The sequence below is a fragment of the Rhea pennata genome, chromosome 27 (assembly GCF_028389875.1).
Source record: "Rhea pennata isolate bPtePen1 chromosome 27, bPtePen1.pri, whole genome shotgun sequence".
In the NCBI taxonomy this organism is placed as follows: Eukaryota; Metazoa; Chordata; class Aves; order Rheiformes; family Rheidae; genus Rhea; species Rhea pennata.
Window position 1 is genome coordinate 4020573 of NC_084689.1, and position 18558 is coordinate 4039130.

Here is an 18558-nt window from a genome sequence, read left to right on the forward strand (position 1 = left end):
TTACCTACATTCAGGTTTGAAACAGAACCTTACACACACGGTATGATTTGGCAATCTTTATATCCACAATACATAATAACCATGCACAAAAATCAAGTGTTGCATATATTTACAAAGTGAATTGCACTTAACTGAACAGGAACCAGGAGTAAAAGTAAATGGAAGGAATCTCTCTTCTGGGTTGCATAAAGGTCCAGTGCTATTTATAGCCTACAAAGCCTGACAGACAACACTACTGCACATTATCTGACCATTTTAAAGTAATTGCTGTTATTTACTGAAACAGTACAGCCCTGGAGATACTATTTTTCATGGAAATATTCCAATAATCACCACTCAAACTGAATTATCTGCAGTATCACCATATTCAGTGCTTAAAAGTCTAAAGAACCCAGCCTCAACCCTGACACATTGTATCTTGAAGGATAGTTAGTCTTCACCTCTAATTGCCCAATTTTTTCTTATTTGAAATTCAGGCCTCTACCTTTAATACTGTTTTTTTTCTTAACATTTTATGAAGGAAAAGAGCCTCCCTAAGTGCTCAAATCACTTCACGAGTATCTTGTTTCTACACAGATCAGAACCTCAAAGCAAATTCTATCTTCATGCTTGGAACAGAACCTTATCACCAAGCGCAGATAAGAATCAACCAAAAAAACCCCACAAATAGATCACATCCCTGACTTCTGGAACCGTACAGCATGCAGGAATCAAAGCATCACAAAGTCAAAATCCTACTGCACGTTTTTCCAAGCTGATCAAATTGCTTTTGGTGAGTGATCTGCTTAAATAAAAGGCATAGACTGATCCTACGCATCCTGGTATGTCCAGCTGAGAGCTCTCTCCTTTTAGCAGAGAAGTCACCAGCCTTTCCAGATACTGTGGGGTCATTAAATGTTATCTAGCAAAATAATGTAACAGCACCCAAACTGGGGATCTTAGGAGTCAGCAGTCATCCTACTGCTTCTAACCTGGCCAAAGCACTGAGGAGCAGGCAAAGCGGGAAGAAGGGAAAATAGTTTTTTTTTTTCCTTCTACCAAATTTTGATGGTGCTCTGAGGCACACAAGTCTTTTCAATAAGGTATGAAGCAGCCTCAGCAGACACCCATCAATTGCAGTTTTATATTTACACAATCACAGTGCTTTAAAAGTTTCCTATGATCCAAGTTTTCTTGTCCTGTGTGGGCTAGAGAAGAGCTCTAAGCTCTCCAAACTTCTTCCTTAACTCATCTAGTCACAGGAGCAGTTTGTAAGCACCTCACTGAACTGGAAAAAAAAAAAAGTTAAATTGAGACAGTTTCCCCAAGAAGTTGATTTAACCAGATTACTTGTTGCTCAGCAGCAATTCCCCTTTGCATGTTAATTCAGACCTCTCTTCTCCCCATAATTAACAGGTCAATTAGCAGAAAATGTCTGTCTTTGCATTGGTGGATCCAATTTAAATATCAGCAGGGGTCTTCAACTAAAGCAATTACGTTACTAACACAGGGTAGTAAGCAACAATTTTTAGTGTTATCTTTCAAAATTTAGGAAAATTACCCTCAATGTTTGAGTGAAGCAAGTATAGCACGTTTTTCTTTCGCAGGCAGCTTTCTAGTCATTGGGGGTTTACTATAAGGCAGATTTTGCCCCCAAGCCTCTTACAACACACTGAAAGAAAACCGAAGCCTTTTCTATATTTCTGACACTTACATTTTGAGATATGGAGCCGGCTAAATTACGACAGCAAGCAGTCCAGCTGGGGTTACATTTAACTCGGTTGCTTCCACATCAAGAAAGCACAGTAAAGAGCGTGTGCTATCAGAGAACTTCTCTGGGTGTTACACAGCTCTCAAACAACTCCTCTGAGTCTTCCCTGCATGATTTCAGTAGCCATCACCAGCAGTGGTTTTGGTTGTAGCTATAGCTTCTGTTAAGTACACAGTGCTTTCTGCAGGACACAAGAATATTCAAAGATCAAAAGCATTTTTCTCTGTGCATAGAAATGTGGTTTTTCCAGGAAAAAAACTGCCCACTGTCCTTTTTTGGCACTGCTATCCCTGTGATTAGTCTAGACAAAAATCATCTCAGACCCACAGAAGGAGGGCTGCTTCTCTAACTGCCAGGACAGCAGCAAAGCAATCTGAGTCAATACCTATTTTAATAAACTGACTGACCATGGCAGATAAAACCACCACTTAGCACACGGCGCTCACAAAATCTCCGAATGTGAACACATGCACGTACACACATATGCCTGCATGCTCCCCGCATCCTAAGCGGACCAGTCCATGGTGAGACGAACGGTTCTGCAGCAAAAGACAGCAGGCCTTCCATGCCCATCACCAAACAGCTTTCAGAAACACCTCAACCGTCCTGGCACAAAGCAGATGGGTCTAAGACCCACAACTCCACAGAGCCACCTGCTCCAAGGTAACTTTGGTCAATGCATGGTGAAGTTGTACACGGTCTCTTCAATACCCACCTAATCTAACCACACTTAAGCCCAAGGCATGAACCTTTCATTGTGACTCTGAGGTAAAGTTCAGACCTTTCCACAAAGTCAAAAGACTTAAGAAAAAATTTCTTCTGATATACCAGGAAATGACGAAACTAATGCTCAGTTTCTTATTCCAAGTCAAATCAACCCTAACCACCAGCAGAGAAGAAGGTAGCACAGAAAGTTCATCTTAAGAACAGGATTTGCAGAATAAATGCATTAAGTCACCCTGGGTTTAAAAAAATTCTTCTTAACTGCATGATTCTTCCTCACACTATCCCAGCTTATTTCTCAATAAAAACTTTTGTTCAAAATTAAGAGGTAAGGAGCCTAGCTCCTTTAGTGACTACTTGTTCTTGAAGGAAATGTTTTCAATATCTCAGCATTTCCACACTCTGAGGCGATGCTCACCTGCCACCTCAGTCAGTACTGACCATGCATCACATCCTCATCTAAGACCACCAAAAGGAAAAGTTTCCAAGTCCCACTTGCTGCACCTTCCCTCAACAGGATGCTATTAAGTATCAGCTGCTGAAAGTGCTTCCAATACTATTTGACTCACTCAGGACAGAACCCCGTGATACCCAAAGAGGAATTCAGATCGTTGTTCAATGGTATTAGGCTGCAAGCGTGCACTCCTTTACTTTGAGCCTATCCTCTAAACAAAGTTGAAAAATGGCTAAGCACTATGTGTACTTAGCTTTGAACTATAGCCCTCAAGGTGGATACAGCATGAAATTAAAGGCATTGGTCTGGAAATCTTGTGAAAGAAAAGCCATCAGAGTTAACTGCCCTTAATTTTATTACGTAACCAGACACAAAACAGTTGAGACTGGAATGTCAGATTTCCCCTTCAAGCACAATTTACAGTTTCATATTTGCTTTGTATCAGGAAAAAAAAAAATCAACTCACTAACATGCAGATAGTATTAAGTGAGGCACAGTCTCAGAATTTTGAAGAAATACAGAGCAAAAATTCACTGCAAATTGCTTCACTAGCCTTCAGAGAGCAGCAGATGGTCTCCGAGTCTTCCTTGATGTAGTTTCACCCAGTATTTGCCTCATCATAACATTCAGTGTTTACTGGAGGGATGCAAGAGTGTAAAGAGAGTGAATGACAAAAAGCCATCAGAGGATTTTCACAAGCTAGCAAGAGACTGACTACACAAAGTTGTGATAACATTCTTCCCATTCAGCAAAACAAAATACTATAGCAGTTAGCCCTACTGATGACAAATCTGTTACATCAGGTGAAGTACAATCATTTGAGATTTACAGTCTGCAATTCAGTAAAACAGAATAAGAGGGAAGCAAAAGGTTATTAGTAAGTGAAATCTTAATATGCATTTTAGTAGAGGTCAGGAAGATTATGCACAAGACCAAGAGTGAAAGATCATGAAAAGAAAGTACAAGATGCTATGGTTCTGCAGAAGTTTTACAAAATGTATAAAGTATTGTGTTTCTCTACAACAACCCAAACCCTTACAAGTGCAGGTATATACATGACATGAAAATATTGCTTCACTCACTCAAACAGGGGTAGGAGAGATCTAGAGAAAAAGCAGCATGCAAAAAATTCTGGAACTAGAGAAGATCCTGCTTTCAGACACTGATCTACAGTACAAAAATGAGCCCACTTGTATAGGTTGTAGAAGGTTTTTGAAATCAATATGCTGGCACTTACTGTACAATAATGTTAACTGATTAACATAAGCCATGAATAAATATTAAGCCACTTCATAAAGCCTGCACAAGCAGCACAGGCAATCATGGTGGCAGAGAAAGCAATGCAGATGTACTTCATTGTTCCCAAATAAAACAAGAATAGTGAAAGATTTCCCAAGCAGAAAACAGTAAACTACACAGCCAGACTAACTGTATTAGGGGTAATTACATAATAATGTTATTTTCAACAGCTTTCTTATGTGTGCAGCCACTAAAAACCTCACTGTGAGACTTATCAGGACAGAGAACAGAGCATTTAGTAGGACAACTATTTTCTTTTAATTTCTCCCCCATGCTTAGGGATATGAGAGAGAATCTGACTATGAGAGGAAAAAAACTTTGTAACCTAAATGTAGTTATTTCTTCAACTGTTATAATCAAGTCCCCATGGTTTCTCTCCCAGAAGAAAAACAAAGAAAAAAAAAACATTTGAGGAGAGTGCTTCATGGGATAATATCCAGCAGCAGATGTTCCAACATAAACATGTCTATCAGATCAGTGCCTATATTTCAAGCCCAAAAGTCATCACATTCAAGGGGATTTCAGAGGCAGGGGAATGTCAGCCCTACAATTAAAGCTCTAAGATGAGAGGAGGGGGTTGGGGATGGGGTAAAGGAGGGAAGAGGGAGTCACTGAATCACAGGAGATAAAGAAGTGCACACAAGTTTCTAAATGAAGCACAGACGAAGTGAGGGGCACAAAAGTCATCTACAGGAGGTCACAGGTTCTGACAGCACTGGAGTTTGTTGGATTTCTGTCCATCGGTGGTTGGTGGGACACTGATGTCAACTACATTGTTGCCAGGAGACTCATCGTGTGCAGATCGATCTGCAATCTGCTTCTGCGAAACAATGCGGTAGATTTCTGAAATGAGAACAGACTCGTTAGAGCACAGAAAGGCTTTTTTCCAATAGAGAATGTGCAAATCTCACAGCAAGCTGTCAAAGATCGTGGTAGAACCCAGGACGGAGGAGATTTAACGTAACTGGAGAGCTGTTAAAGGGAACCTGGTCTGATCAGCTGTGTAACATAATAGTTTGCCAGCTTACCAGGTCTGTAATGGAAATTCTCTCCCTCTGTCCTGGAGAAGTTAAGACAAGATTCTTTACTATCTTCCTGTAATGTTCTATTCAACAACTCCATGAACATGAGTATTGTTAAAAAGCCTTTTAAGAAGAAAGCAGCAGGAATGTTTATTTCTAAAAGAGGGAATCATCATATTTTGGATAAAACAGAGCATCATTATCTAGAAACACCATCAACGGATGCTTGCAAAATATCATCACACAGCAGTGGTTTTCCATCAGCATTTGTTTCACACTTCAGCTTCTGGCAAACTGTTATAACTAAGTAACAGAAATGCTTATTCCTCTCTAACAAATCAGTTTTCCCACTTACGGAAGTTTGAAAAAAAGAAAAAGCAACAAAGTTCCATAAAGCTCCACACTGATCCAACAACATCTTTTCTGAGAGAGTTAATTTCTTTGACCTATATTAAGCCTGAGAGTACGCAGATTCACAAAACTGCTGCCGAGAGACTGTCAGGTTAGAAGCTTTCAGAAATAAACCATTTCAGTTGGATGGTTAGCAGAATTATTTCTGCTAACAGTTGAAATATTTTTATATCACTTATTTCACTAAATATAAGCCTGTGTTCCAACTTCCCTCCATTGTGCAGCAGGAAAAGGGCAAGTACCTCCCTGGAAGTCTGCAGTAAATATTATGGTCACATTCATACAGCTACAGACTCAGAATTGCAACAGCCAATGTCTTTATCAAAGACTAAAAATCACAGGAGAGTGCTTGGAATTTTTTTGGTTTTGCCATGTTTTGTCCCCTGCTTGTTTGTTTATTTTTGGGGGGGAAACAAAGTATGTTTACACTGGTTAAAATTGAAGCCTTTAACCAAATACTGATCTCTTCACTGTTGACTACCTTCAGCCCTTTTAATAAAAAGGGACGAGGAGAGTTATAGTGATATTATCACATCCCCTTCTTTTATGCTCAGTGGTGTATTTTTATACTAGTTGTTCAGAGTTACCACCAAGTCCTCCTTTCTTTGGGGTAGCATCCATTAGCTTTGCTGCTGTTGTAAGTCTGTAGTGACTCCCTCAAACTGGGAGCCTGTAAAGAAACCCCTGGCCTGTGTCTTCCACTCTCTTCCCTCCTCCAAGTTCCTCATGCTTTCCTCCAACTAATTGCTCTACACAAAACATTTTCTCCAGTTTCTTTTCCTCCCTCGGCAGAATGATTCTCCCTCAGGTAGTCACTTTAGAAACAGCTTTTTTAGGACTACTCAGCCCCACTAGCTACATCCACACTGAATCTAAACCGGCCAGTCTTGGCTCTCTTGAGAGCCCAGGATGCTGCTAAGAGGGAGCACTTTGAGTTCAGTTTGCCCAAGCCTGACCTCAGTCTGAGTTCTGGCACCCTAAACACCTTATCTGTCACAGCAGGCAGCATTGGCAGGTCTCTCCTAAAAGCATCTTAGGCTGCCTTCTGCACCCAGAAGCGACAGTCTCATCTTAAGGAGGAAAACTCCAAGTCCCAGTAGGGAAGAGACCAAAAGCAAGTAGCAGAATATTACTGCACAGAATACGTCTAATACTCTAAGGCAGTGGACCTACTGCGTAAGTCAAACAGCATTCCCATGTATATGCATGAAGTCTGAAGCTGCAGCTGGACAGCATACTCAGCTGCATCTACATCAGTTAAACAGTTCTGAGGAACATTATCGCGCAGTGGAAATCACTATCCCTGGCCTGGTTTTAGCTTGTGACCATTATCACTTTCCCAAACAATTCCTGGCACTGTTCAGGGACATTCCCAGAAGGCAGCCTGCATTCAGCTATGCTGTTGGGGTGTAATCATGCACAACCATTGCAATCAATTATGAGTAACAGTTCAATAGTCTGGACAAAAGAATTACGTACCACTCTGCTTTCAGTGCAAGAAAACTCTGGCACATTTAACTTCCTGATAGGGGTATGCCTTCAATGCCTAGATTTTGTGCAGGTATGAACTCCTAGTATCCTTTGTATAGTGCTACTGCAATAGCTTGAATTTAAGGAGCATCAGAAGACTAGAACATCTCCAGATTTTGGGGCACGGAGGTGGGTTGTGTGCTGGGGCAGTAAGGCGGAGGGGGAAGATAGGGGAGATGAAGGGAAGACAAAGCTAAGACCAGAACTTGCAAATAATCATTCCCAACACCAAAACAATTTAGACAGGTGCAAAATATGCCCATGAAGGAGCTTTAGTACCTCAAGGTGTCACTTGAATCTTTAACAAGCCATACCTGTAAGGATGTTCTTGAAGGCTTCTTCTACATTTGTTGAATCCAGAGCAGAAGTTTCAATAAAAGATAAATTATTTTTTTCTGTAATAAATAACAAGTGCTTCAGTTAAGTTTAATGGCACTTTATTTTCAGATTTTCACCTTTATTTTTAAGCCAAATCAATTAGTGCCTGGTCTAGGTTCTCCCCCCTCACCCCTGTTATACACTGAAAAACTTTGTGCAGCATTTATTTAGCTAATAGCCTTTCAGCAGCATCACCTTTGGCCAGTACCTCACCATCGTGTGAGAACATCTCCCTCACTGCAGTCCTTACTCAGCCAAGCAATACTTCTCCCAGCCCTGCACAATATTATTCTCATCAGGCTACAGCTCACTGCTCAAGGTACCTTGAGCAAGAGCACAGGCTGAAGCATGTTGGCTGCCACAGGAGTCACGAGCCTTCTCTGCATCCCAAAACAGATCTACAACTTTCTAATCACGTCCCATCTCCAAAATACAATAACCCCCCTGGTAATACAGTCTTTATTCTTTTTTTTCCCTTGCAGAGCAGATGATTTTTATTTAACTATTGTCATGAATACCTGAACATCACACCTAGAATGATACAGTACAGCCTGCCTAGACATAGGTGAGCTTCAGTCACAGAGCTTACGTTGCTGGTATAAATATAAAAGTGGTATAAATACCACTAGGTATTTATACTAGTCCTGACAGGCAGCTGAGGACCAAAGTAATACCCTATCTGGAGTGTCTACTAACTTGTCTCAATACTCTGGTATAGTCTTTGCCTCACATTCAACAGCAAACTTGTGCAGTTTAGTGGCTTTACTGAGTACAATGTACTTGCTTGATAGCAGACTTCAGAAAATACGTTTCAGCAAGCCCTACTAATACTTCTAGGATTTTAAATTCAAGCTCCAAGCTTGATAGCCCCACAACAGTGGACTAAATGTCCTTAGGGGTGTAAGTGCAAGATAGCATTTGATGAGCCCACTGCAAGCTCCTGAAGACAGGGAAAAAAATACAGAAGCTCACATAACCAACTGGATTTCTCCCAACGACTCATAACTTAAGCCTGATGATCACTGCATTTGAATGAAACTAAATGACATTACTACGTGCATCAGTGCTGTGGAGCAGAAACTACAGCATCTAAGAGAAGACTCAGTATTCATTTGCAGCTCTCCATGTTGATACAGCTCTCAGTAGAGCCACACCTCGACAAAGAAAGGACATTTTGTGTTGTGATGTTGTTTACTGAGATGGGACTGAATAAACACTAAGCAAGGAGAATTTTAAATCCTCTCCACAGCCAGAAGTTTAGTTCATTTTAAGTGAAAAGGGTTATTTTCAAAACTTCCAGGGCACATTAGAATCCCTTTGAATTTATTTTTCCAAGAACACTTTCTCCTCCAAATGTTGCTTACTGTTTCTAGCCGGGCTAGAGGAAATGTTTACGCTTCAGATATCAGGTAGCTCAAGGACAATGTTTCAAAAACATGTACTACAAACAGTATTTTTTTTTAAAAAAGATCTATTTCATAAGCCAAGATATTTTCATTTTAAAAAAATCTTAAAACACTTTTATTAGGGCCAAGATAAGACTTGAGGTGAAAGTTCAGCCCTGAACAGCAGTAGCATGAGTTCAGTCTGCACTAAACGTGATCAAGTTCAGAAAGCATTAACGCAAAACATACTCTCTACAAACCTGCAAAAGCCCGGGCCTCATCGGTGGGAACAGCTCTCAGATGGCGGAGGTCACTCTTATTACCCACCAGCATGATGACAATATTGTTGTCTGCATGATCTCTAAGCTCCTTTAGCCAACGCTCCACATTCTCATAGGTGAGATGTTTGGCAATGTCATAGACAAGAAGGGCCCCAACAGCACCACGGTAATATCTGAAACCATATTAGGTACATTTCTTACAGAGAGCTCTGTCCAAGAGTTATAACAAAAACATCGATATCTGGTTCTTCTATACAATTTACTACTAAAGAAGTTAAAACTAGTACTCTTCCTGGCCCTTTAAAAAAAGTTGTGTTGATGCAAATACTGCATTTTTTTTTCTAAGCCATTCCTTAAAAAACACAAGTTCCAACTGTTGAGGGTTTTCTAATGGTGTCTCTAGAAAATAGAATTCTACTTAACAAAATGCAGACAACCATGGAAGCTGTGACTTTTTTTTAGTCTAAAACGGTGTGCAAGAAATCTCACAGCACCTTCCAGAATCAGTATTGCCAGAGGGTTTTTTGAAGCTTATAACTTATTTTTCCGGTAGAAAAGACAGTTTTGTAAATTGTCAGTGATTGTTGTTCATCTTTTAAATACATCTTTCAAATAACTCCTGTCCCTCTCAAAAAAGCAGGATTAGGGGGGAGGACCTCTGGGCTATTTGACCCTTATTCACAGGCCCATAATCTAAGAACAGAGTTTGCTCCCTCAGTGCAGGTTTGGGCCAATTTCAACTCAGGCTGAGGGCTCAGCACTGCACAAGCCGATCTACATCGACAGGGATATGATTCCTGTATTTCTCCTCTACATAATCTCACCATTTCTACACTGTTCCACCAATACTTGTCCAACATGTCATTGAGTTGATTCGGGGTGCCAAATAAGGGGAAATAAATATTTTACTGTAAGGCGAACTAGCCTACCAGCGAGTCCAGCAAGAGTTTGCGACAGCATACAGGAGAAGCAAGACCACAGATGTATCAATTCTCATCAGCTAAGTCTGCTGTTCAACTAGACTCAATCAGCAGGTTTATTTGCTAAGCTTCTGTAGCAGTGATAAAAAATTAAGAGGTCATAAAATGCTCTGAAAAACAAGCCAATTATTATGGAAAAGATGTAATTTGAAATTGTCACTTACTGCTGCTGCTTTGATTTTGCATTCTTTCCCTACGTATTTTTCCCTTTGGTCTCTACCATCTTCTATTTTTCTCCCATCTGTTCTGCCTTACCATTCCCCCTCTCTGTGTATATATATAGTGTATATATATTTACACACACATATATGTACACACATAATGTATGTATATATACATTTTACATCAAAAAAGTACCCCTAACCTGAAGTTTAAAATAGCTCAATTTGTGCATGATTCAGGAACAGCTTTACACCTTTAGAAACTGATACATCTGTAAGAGTAGAAAATTTCAGCTCACTAATCAGAACACGGCCTGGATAACGAGGCCTATCAGCAGCTCCTCCTCGCCTCCACCCCCCCCCCCCCCCGCACTTATGCGTACTACCTGCAGAGAAGCAGATTTGAGGTCACATCTTAATACACCATCTGGATTAACAAACTGCTGTACTCAAAAGTTTCTCACCACCACTTTCATAAACAGGGACGTGTCCAGTGCTGCAGATTCAACGCTTGCATGCTATGTAGAGTGTGTCCTTGGATAAAGCTTTCAGCACTACAACTAACCCAAACTCTGAGATTTCAAGTGAATTTGTGGCTGCAGAATGTCCTAAGAATACCTTCAACCTCAGGATTGACGGGGCAATGAAGACCGAAAGCCACTTGGACTGTGTTACACTACCATGCCTAGACTAGAACATGATACAAGATTTAAAAAAAAACAACCCACACCCAGATCACAAGATTCCAGCAATTTCCCAAGTTTTTTTTTTTTTAATTTAAGCTATCATTTTTCTACAGTATTTTTCTACAATAGTATCACTGCAATCTAAAAATTGTTTTCATTATTTTTGTGTTACTTAATATATTTGCTCTGTTATGACATAGATTGACACTGAAGTCTCTCCAAATGATTTGCCATGTCTCCCAATTACGTCTCACTGATTTTCTACCCATGAATTTATCTATAGGATCTTTGCTATAGTTCTACTATTAGTCTGAGGAAAAACACAGTACTTACGCCGAGGTAATGGCACGGTATCGTTCCTGTCCTGCAGTATCCCAGATCTGTGCTTTTATCGTCTTCCCATCCACCTGGATGCTCCTGGTGGCAAATTCCACCCCAATGGTGCTCTTACTTTCCAGATTGAACTCATTGCGTGTGAAGCGTGACAGAAGATTACTCTTTCCAACTCCAGAGTCTCCAATCAACACAACTGAAAGAAAACACATTATTTTCAAAATTAATTCTTCACCTGAGCATTTATATAGAGCACCGAGGCTTCCTGGCTGCTGTGTTGGCTTGCAGGAAGGAACCAGAGGAGCTGCACAGCCAAACATAAGAGAAAGTTACGCTGACAGCACCTCAGATTTTACCACTCTCACACTTGCTTCCCCCGAAGCAGCCCCAAAGCCTTCAATTGCTAGCAGCTGTTCAGTTCCTCAAAGATGGAAACGAGAAACAGCTACAGCAACAAGTCAACAGCTAAACATTGCCAGGGAGGAACCGAGCCACCACCAGCGGCCAGGGGTAGCTAGACGTCCCCCCCGCACGCTAACTCGCCACGAACTCGCCAACAGGCAGCCCGCCTGTCTGACGAGCGCCTGCGCACGCTGCAAACCTGCTCAGTTTTCATCGAAAACAGCAACCTGCGTGCCCTGTCGGGGTCACGCAGTACGTTTTGCTTTGGTAATTTCATTCATAAGCTCGTTCACAAAAAGGCGAGGCCAACGCGGGAGACCGGACGACACCACAAACGAGCTACGGAACAACAACAAAATCCGCCCAGCAAAGCGAGCTCTAGCAGGCTTCGTGGGGAGTAAAGGATGAGTTGAAAAATCTCTGCCTCCACACCAGCCGTTGCCATGTTAACAGAGAAGACATTAGCACGGAGAAGATCTTTACATACAAAACCCAGCTTTACCGAAAGGAACCGTGAAAGTCAAAGGAACGCCGCGTAGCAGAGGCTCCCCGCACGCCGACGCCTGCTGCCGAGCCCGATCGCAGCTCTCCGTGCCCCGGCCCCAGCAGGCCGCGGCGCCGTGGTCCGGCCACGCGAGACCGGGCTCTCGGCGAGACCGTCGCACCGACGACGCAAAGGGCAGGACCGGGGTTTTACACGCTGCGTTCTTTACTGTGCTGGTAAAGAGACTACGCATAGGTGTGCTTTCTTAAATGCCCGTAGTACTGACTAGAGCAAGCGATGATTAAATGGAAACAGGAGTAAAAGCAATTCAGCCAACCTCTCTGTCTCAGGAAATACCACATACTGTGCGACTTCAGGTATTCCACCTAACAGCATCCCAGCTCGAGCAGAAGGGGAAAAGGCATTCCGTGAGGCTTCTTTAATCTTGTGAATATTCTGTTTCTAGTCAAAATACTGATTTGTTGATCTTTCTCGTTAATACAACTTGCTTTTCCTACAGAAAAGCAGGGATGGGCATGTAGGAAAAGGTATTCCTCACCCCACCCCAACCCCGAAACAAATTACAGAACGCTCTAATTACACGCTTTCCGAATTAGCTTGGCAGCGCTCTCCCAGGGCCACAGATCCCGCCAGTCATTTAGCGTTATTAAAGCTTTTCTACGCTCAGGCCGTTGTTCACGGCACGGCACAGCTCCGGGTGCACGCGGCTGCCCTTCCCAAACCTCCCCACCCCGGCAGCCCATTCCCACCCTTCCACCGGTGCCGTCGGCTGCGCCGCCGCGCCGGCTCCCGAGCCGGGCTGGGAAACCGCTGAGCCGCTCGGAACTCACCCACACCAGCATTTCCTCCGGCTGACGGCGCAGAGACACCAGCAATCGTGCCAGCGCGGCCGAAAGAGTCAAAACACAGCAGAGGCGGGAGCAGGCAGCCAGCGGATCGTGGCGAGGTGCCACAACTCCCCACCCGGGATGGCTTAAACCAGCTCCTCTGCCCCGTGCTCTGGCTCCACTGGCAAACAGCCTCAACAAATTTTTAGAGCATGAGAACAGATATAGGAAAAAGATTTTGTAAGTGGTTGTCACGTTAGGATTTGGTTAATTTTTTTCTTCCTTCCTCCGGACAAACAATATTTCACCCCTACCATCGCTAATTCCACGGGGCGTTCCAGCAACGGGCCACCAGTTTTGTACAGACACCAGCGGGCTCGCAGCAGGCCGTACCGCACAACAGATTCCTGGCCCTAACTACGAGAAGGTAAGAATAATACTTACACAAGCTACATCGTAAAAACCTCGAAGCCTTCCAGCATTTCCAAAGGGAGTCAGCTGCTAATGAAGCTGTGGCTCAAGAGAGCAGAGCCTCCTCTCCAGATCATACCAATCTTCTAACTTTTGGCATTTTAGAGTTAGCAGTTTCATGCATAAACTGTGTAGGTGACTCCTGGGTCATAACTCCACTGCCGCAGGAAGAAAATTCAAGGGGTCTTGCACTAGCTTCGTTACCTGCCTGTTGCAAGCTGGCTGCATTCAAAGCACTGGACTCCCCTTTATCACACTATTCACTATTCCAATGGTGCTTCTAAGGAAGTGTTTGGAGAAGCCAGTGAATGCAGGAGTATAGAAGAAAGGCAATCAGATCCAAATTAACACAACAAAGTTTTATCCTACCCTATGATCTCCAAGTGTTTTCCATCAGTTCTCAATCTTGAGCACTAAACAAGTATTTTGTATATTCCTCTATCCTGAAAGAGAAAGACTAGGGGTCCAGGCACCTTTATTTTCTATGGTAATTCAGCATGAAGACAGCAATAAGATTTTGAACCAAAGTGATTATCTTGGGAAAGTTAAAGTTCACCACATTACCTGTCCATCATCTGAAAAGTCATTAAAGATGTCGATTAACATCACTAAGTCATCAGTGTGGCCTCCGCACTTTGTTTGGCCGCATGAAAAACCGACCTCCAGTCTGCGTAGAGTATATCCTACACCCTGTACAATGTGCTTCATACTTCAGGATGCAGGTACAAAGTAAATGAAAGAGCATTAAAATCAAGTGCAATAAACTGTTGGTAAAAAAAAAAATAATTAAAATATCAAGTTTATAGTATAATTTTAAATACATAGTTTATTAAACTAGCAAAAGTATATTCTTTTGAACAATCAGTAGGATTAGGACTCTTTTCAGTAGAGACTACATAAACTGAGATCATTACAAATACTACTCACATAAGGTTGCCAGATATTGATGAATAATATGACATGTATTTGCTTTTATTAAGCACCTCCTTTGTTATGCTTAAGTTTTAGTTAGAACAGCCTAAATTTCCATAAAGGTAACAGTAAGCTTTTTCTGTGTTTTCCCCTTTTCCATGAGCCAGTGTATCTGCAAATTCTCAAAAACAATTTTTAAAATAAGCACCTATAATAGCTAATCTTCTTGAGAAGAAAATTATTGTGGAGATCATTTTAATAGGTACAAGACTTCCTTTAATTTAACAAATATTAAAAGGTCATATATTCAATTCCAGATGCAACCCATTCAAAACACAGTTGAAAATTCCTGTGCTTTTTAACCTTACAAACTGCAGAACTAATTTGGGAACAGAGAGATCCCTAAACCATCGGATTTGCCTGGGTGACATCTCTGAAACGCATCTACAAATACAACCCTCACAATTTAACTATTCTGTGCAGCATTGCACACAGAATCCAGCTTGTTCTCCCAAAGGTTGGCTCAGTCATTTTGTTAACAAATAACATTTTGTTTTGGTCAATAAAATAAGCAGCTCTGACTGCGGGGATGCATACACAAGAGAGGGAAATTGGTAATAAAGATAAAAAGGAGCTAGTTCAGCAGAACAGCTTTGACTATAACCACACTCGCATTCCCAGAGTACCACCAAACCTTAAATTAGTTTTGGCCTATTGTGCACTAGACCTGATAAGCCAATAATATATATGCATTTTTCATACAGCCCTATTAAAATGCCTCATCCTACAACACAAGATGAGTAGTGACATGAATAGTCATTCTTTTGTGTGAACAGTAAGGACAGTGTGCCAACTACAAATGTAAATTGTTGCTACAAACTCCTCAGCCATTTTCACCCCGAATAATTTTTTTAAACACTATTTCACATTAAAGAGGCTAACAATAAATGGGGCTCTTTGTCTCTTAAAAAAAAAGGATCATGAAGTTGATTGTTCTTTTTACCAGCAATGATATCAAAGTTACAGAAGCAATTCCAGATCTTCCTCTACATAAAAAGCTAAAAATTGTGACTGCAAAGCCATATTGGATATTCAATAATGGACATCCTAAATAATATTGCAATGCAATTATGCAAATTTCTTTAATAAGCTACAACTGTAAAAAAAAAATCAGAGTCCAATAACATCTCCCTTGGGGATGGGTGGGTAGGGAAAATGGTCAAAACTTAAAGTCAACCTCAGGCATAAAAAATTAAAATAATCCTTCCTGGAATGCAACCCTCCTCCACTGTCATTTCTACTTCTGCCCACTATGTGTAGAAAAGAGTCCAAAAGCCATTTATGTAGATAAGACTGGGCTATAGTCAATCAAAACCTCCTGACATTACTTCTTTCATTATGTTAATTCCCCATGATATTTAACTCCATTACTGAAGAGGGAAGAAGGGGAAGGAAGGGGAGTTGGTCCTATTCATTCTTCTTATTACAGCAGAGACATGATCCCATTTGATCCCACTTATTATTTCTTGTCTGGTCCCAAAAAGCCTGGAAGGAAGGAAAGATGACCAGATAGGAGAGTTCTTTTGCTTTGTTTTTGTACTAAGACAACTATCCAAAGGGCAAACAGAAAGGACAATCCTCTCCTCCTTTTTTTTCATTAAATAAAGTAAGAGAAAGTATGCCAAGTTACTTTGCAGTATCAATACAATAGCATGGTTCCTGCCCAAATAGCTTTGGGTCAACTTTCACTCTTGATAAAATTAAAATTGCATTTCAAAGCAGCATGTTTATACATACACACACACATACACACACACATACACACACACATACACACACACATACACACACACACACACACACACACACATATATATATTTAAGATGAATGGAGCTTTGGCTACCTAATTGAGTATTTACAGACAGCGAAACCAAACAATTGGGGGGGGGGGGAGAGGGCTTTCAAGTTCCCAGTTACCCTGCCACTTGGGAAATAGATGGTGGAATGACTTCAGAAGAAAACCAGTTTCAGATCCAGACAGCTCAGCATATTTTTGAGGCTAGACCCTCTGCTTCACAGGTAGAAAAGAAATAAAGATTTTTGCTCACTACCTGAAAGATTGCAAAATGAATACCCTAAGCAGGCAAAGACTTCCGTACCAATTACGGAAAATAACCAATAATCAAAAATACACAGTAAACTATTCCCAACAGATGAATAACTCTTTCCTTTCATCAATAAGCAAACGTGGAATTGCTGCTGCCCTTGTCAGGGGTCGCATGTGTGCAGCATGCACCAACACTGAACTCCAGGGAGGTTTTAATCACAGCAAGCACACGTGTGCACGCACACACACACACACCCTCCAAGTCCAAGACGTCCTGCGCTCTCCGACACGGTAACATTAAACTCGCCTTCTGTAAAAGCGACTGGATCTGAGGATTTCGGCCACGCTACCGCAGGAGACCAAGCGCAAGACAAGCTGGGCAACCCGAGGGTTATCGCTTTTAAAGCCACCTGCACACTGCCTACAGGCCACAAAGCCACAGCTGTGGCAGGCTCCGGGGAAAGGTCCGCCCCAGCATCTCTACAAGCGCAGAACACCAACCTCTAAGTACAATAAAAAAAGACGACTGAGCCAGCACAAAAAGTCACCATCGGTCTCCAAAGGTGAAGCAAAAAACAGAAAAACCCCGCGGATTCGGGGAGAATGTTAAATCCATACCCCCTTCTCTATTTTTTCAGACTATTCCCGTGTGCAGCTGCCGAACAATCAGGAACTTCGCAAGCGTCAGGACAGGCATATTCAAACAGCTCTGAGTAAACAAGAATTATCACTTTTCACGTTAAAATGCGGGGTTTTTTTTAAGTTATTAATCATTGGTCATCAACTTCTAAGAAGTTCCGTATTTAACCTCTGGTTCGCCCGACGCCGGCTGGACCCGGGTAATTTCTGGGCAGCCCCCGGCGGCCGCTCCCCCCCCCCCGCCCCGGCCCCGCGACCCAGAGGCGGCGAACGCTTCGCTCCCGCTCCCAGTCCCCGCGGGAAACGCGCCCGCCGCGCGCGCTCCCGGCGCCCACACGGCTCGCGCGGAGGCGAGGCGAGCCGGCACGGCACGGCACGGCACGGCACGAGCACCGGCGGCGCGGCCCGGCTCGGCCCGGCTCGGCCCGGCCCGGCCGCACGGCGCATCCCCGCGCGGCCCAGCTGGGCCCCGCCGCCGCCCGACGGGCGGGGAACGGGGAGGGGGGGGGGGGGAGCGGGCCCCGCCCGCCCGCGCACAAAGGCGGCGGGCCGGGCCGGGCCGAGCCGGGCCGGGCCGCGCCGCGGCGGCGGTACCTTTGAAGAGGTAGTCGTACTCGTCGTCGCGGGTGCCCATGGCGATGGCGGCGGCGCCGATCCTCTCGCTGCCAGGCACCGACTCGCGGCCCAGCCGGGGGAGGGGCAGCGCCGCTCCCGCCGCCGCCTATCAGCGCCCGCCAGAGCCCGCAGGAGGCGGGCGGCGCGCGAGAACCACGAGCGACGCCCAATAGGCTGCCGGCGCGCCTCTGACTGGCGTTTAGGAGTGCCCAATCGAACGAGGGCATCTGGGGAGGGGCGGGGCTTGCCTGCCCGACGCCGGGACCCTGCGAGGCGGGGCGGGGGCGGGGCCTGGAGCGGGCGGTGGGCGGGGCCTGGAGCGGGCGGTGGGCGGGGCCTCGGTGCGCTGCGGGGATGCGCAGCGCCGAGCACCGGGCAGGCTGCGGTGCGCGGCGGCGGCTGCAGTGCGCGGCGCTGGCAGCGTGCCGGGCCCGGCTGTGCGGGAGCCGAGAGGCAGGTTTCCCAGGACACGTTTTGCTGGTTTGCTGGCCATTATCCCCCAGGCACCCGTGTCTGCGTGCGGGACAGCAGCTGACGCTCGCTTTCCGTGGGGTCTGGGTGGCCAACGCGACCCCCTAATCGGGTGAGACGGCCCGAGCGAGCTTCAGTGGAGCCAGGAGTCAGCACGCAACGGAGCCTCCTGGCAGCCAGCGAGTCCCCCGCTGCCCCGAGCTGACATCCTTGGT

General features: G+C 43.9%; 1 protein-coding gene across 1 annotated transcript; it reads right to left on the reverse strand.

Moving 5' to 3' along the window:
* Positions 1–41: 41 nt before the first annotated feature.
* Positions 42–17953, reverse strand: RAB11B (RAB11B, member RAS oncogene family). The gene is made up of 5 exons (XM_062595959.1): positions 17852–17953; positions 11394–11589; positions 9213–9406; positions 7504–7584; positions 42–5069 (listed from the first exon to the last, which is right to left on the reverse strand). The coding sequence occupies exons 1-5, from the start codon at positions 17889–17891 to the stop codon at positions 4924–4926; spliced, it is 657 nt and encodes a 218-aa protein (XP_062451943.1). The 5' UTR covers positions 17892–17953; the 3' UTR covers positions 42–4923.
* Positions 17954–18558: the final 605 nt, after the last annotated feature.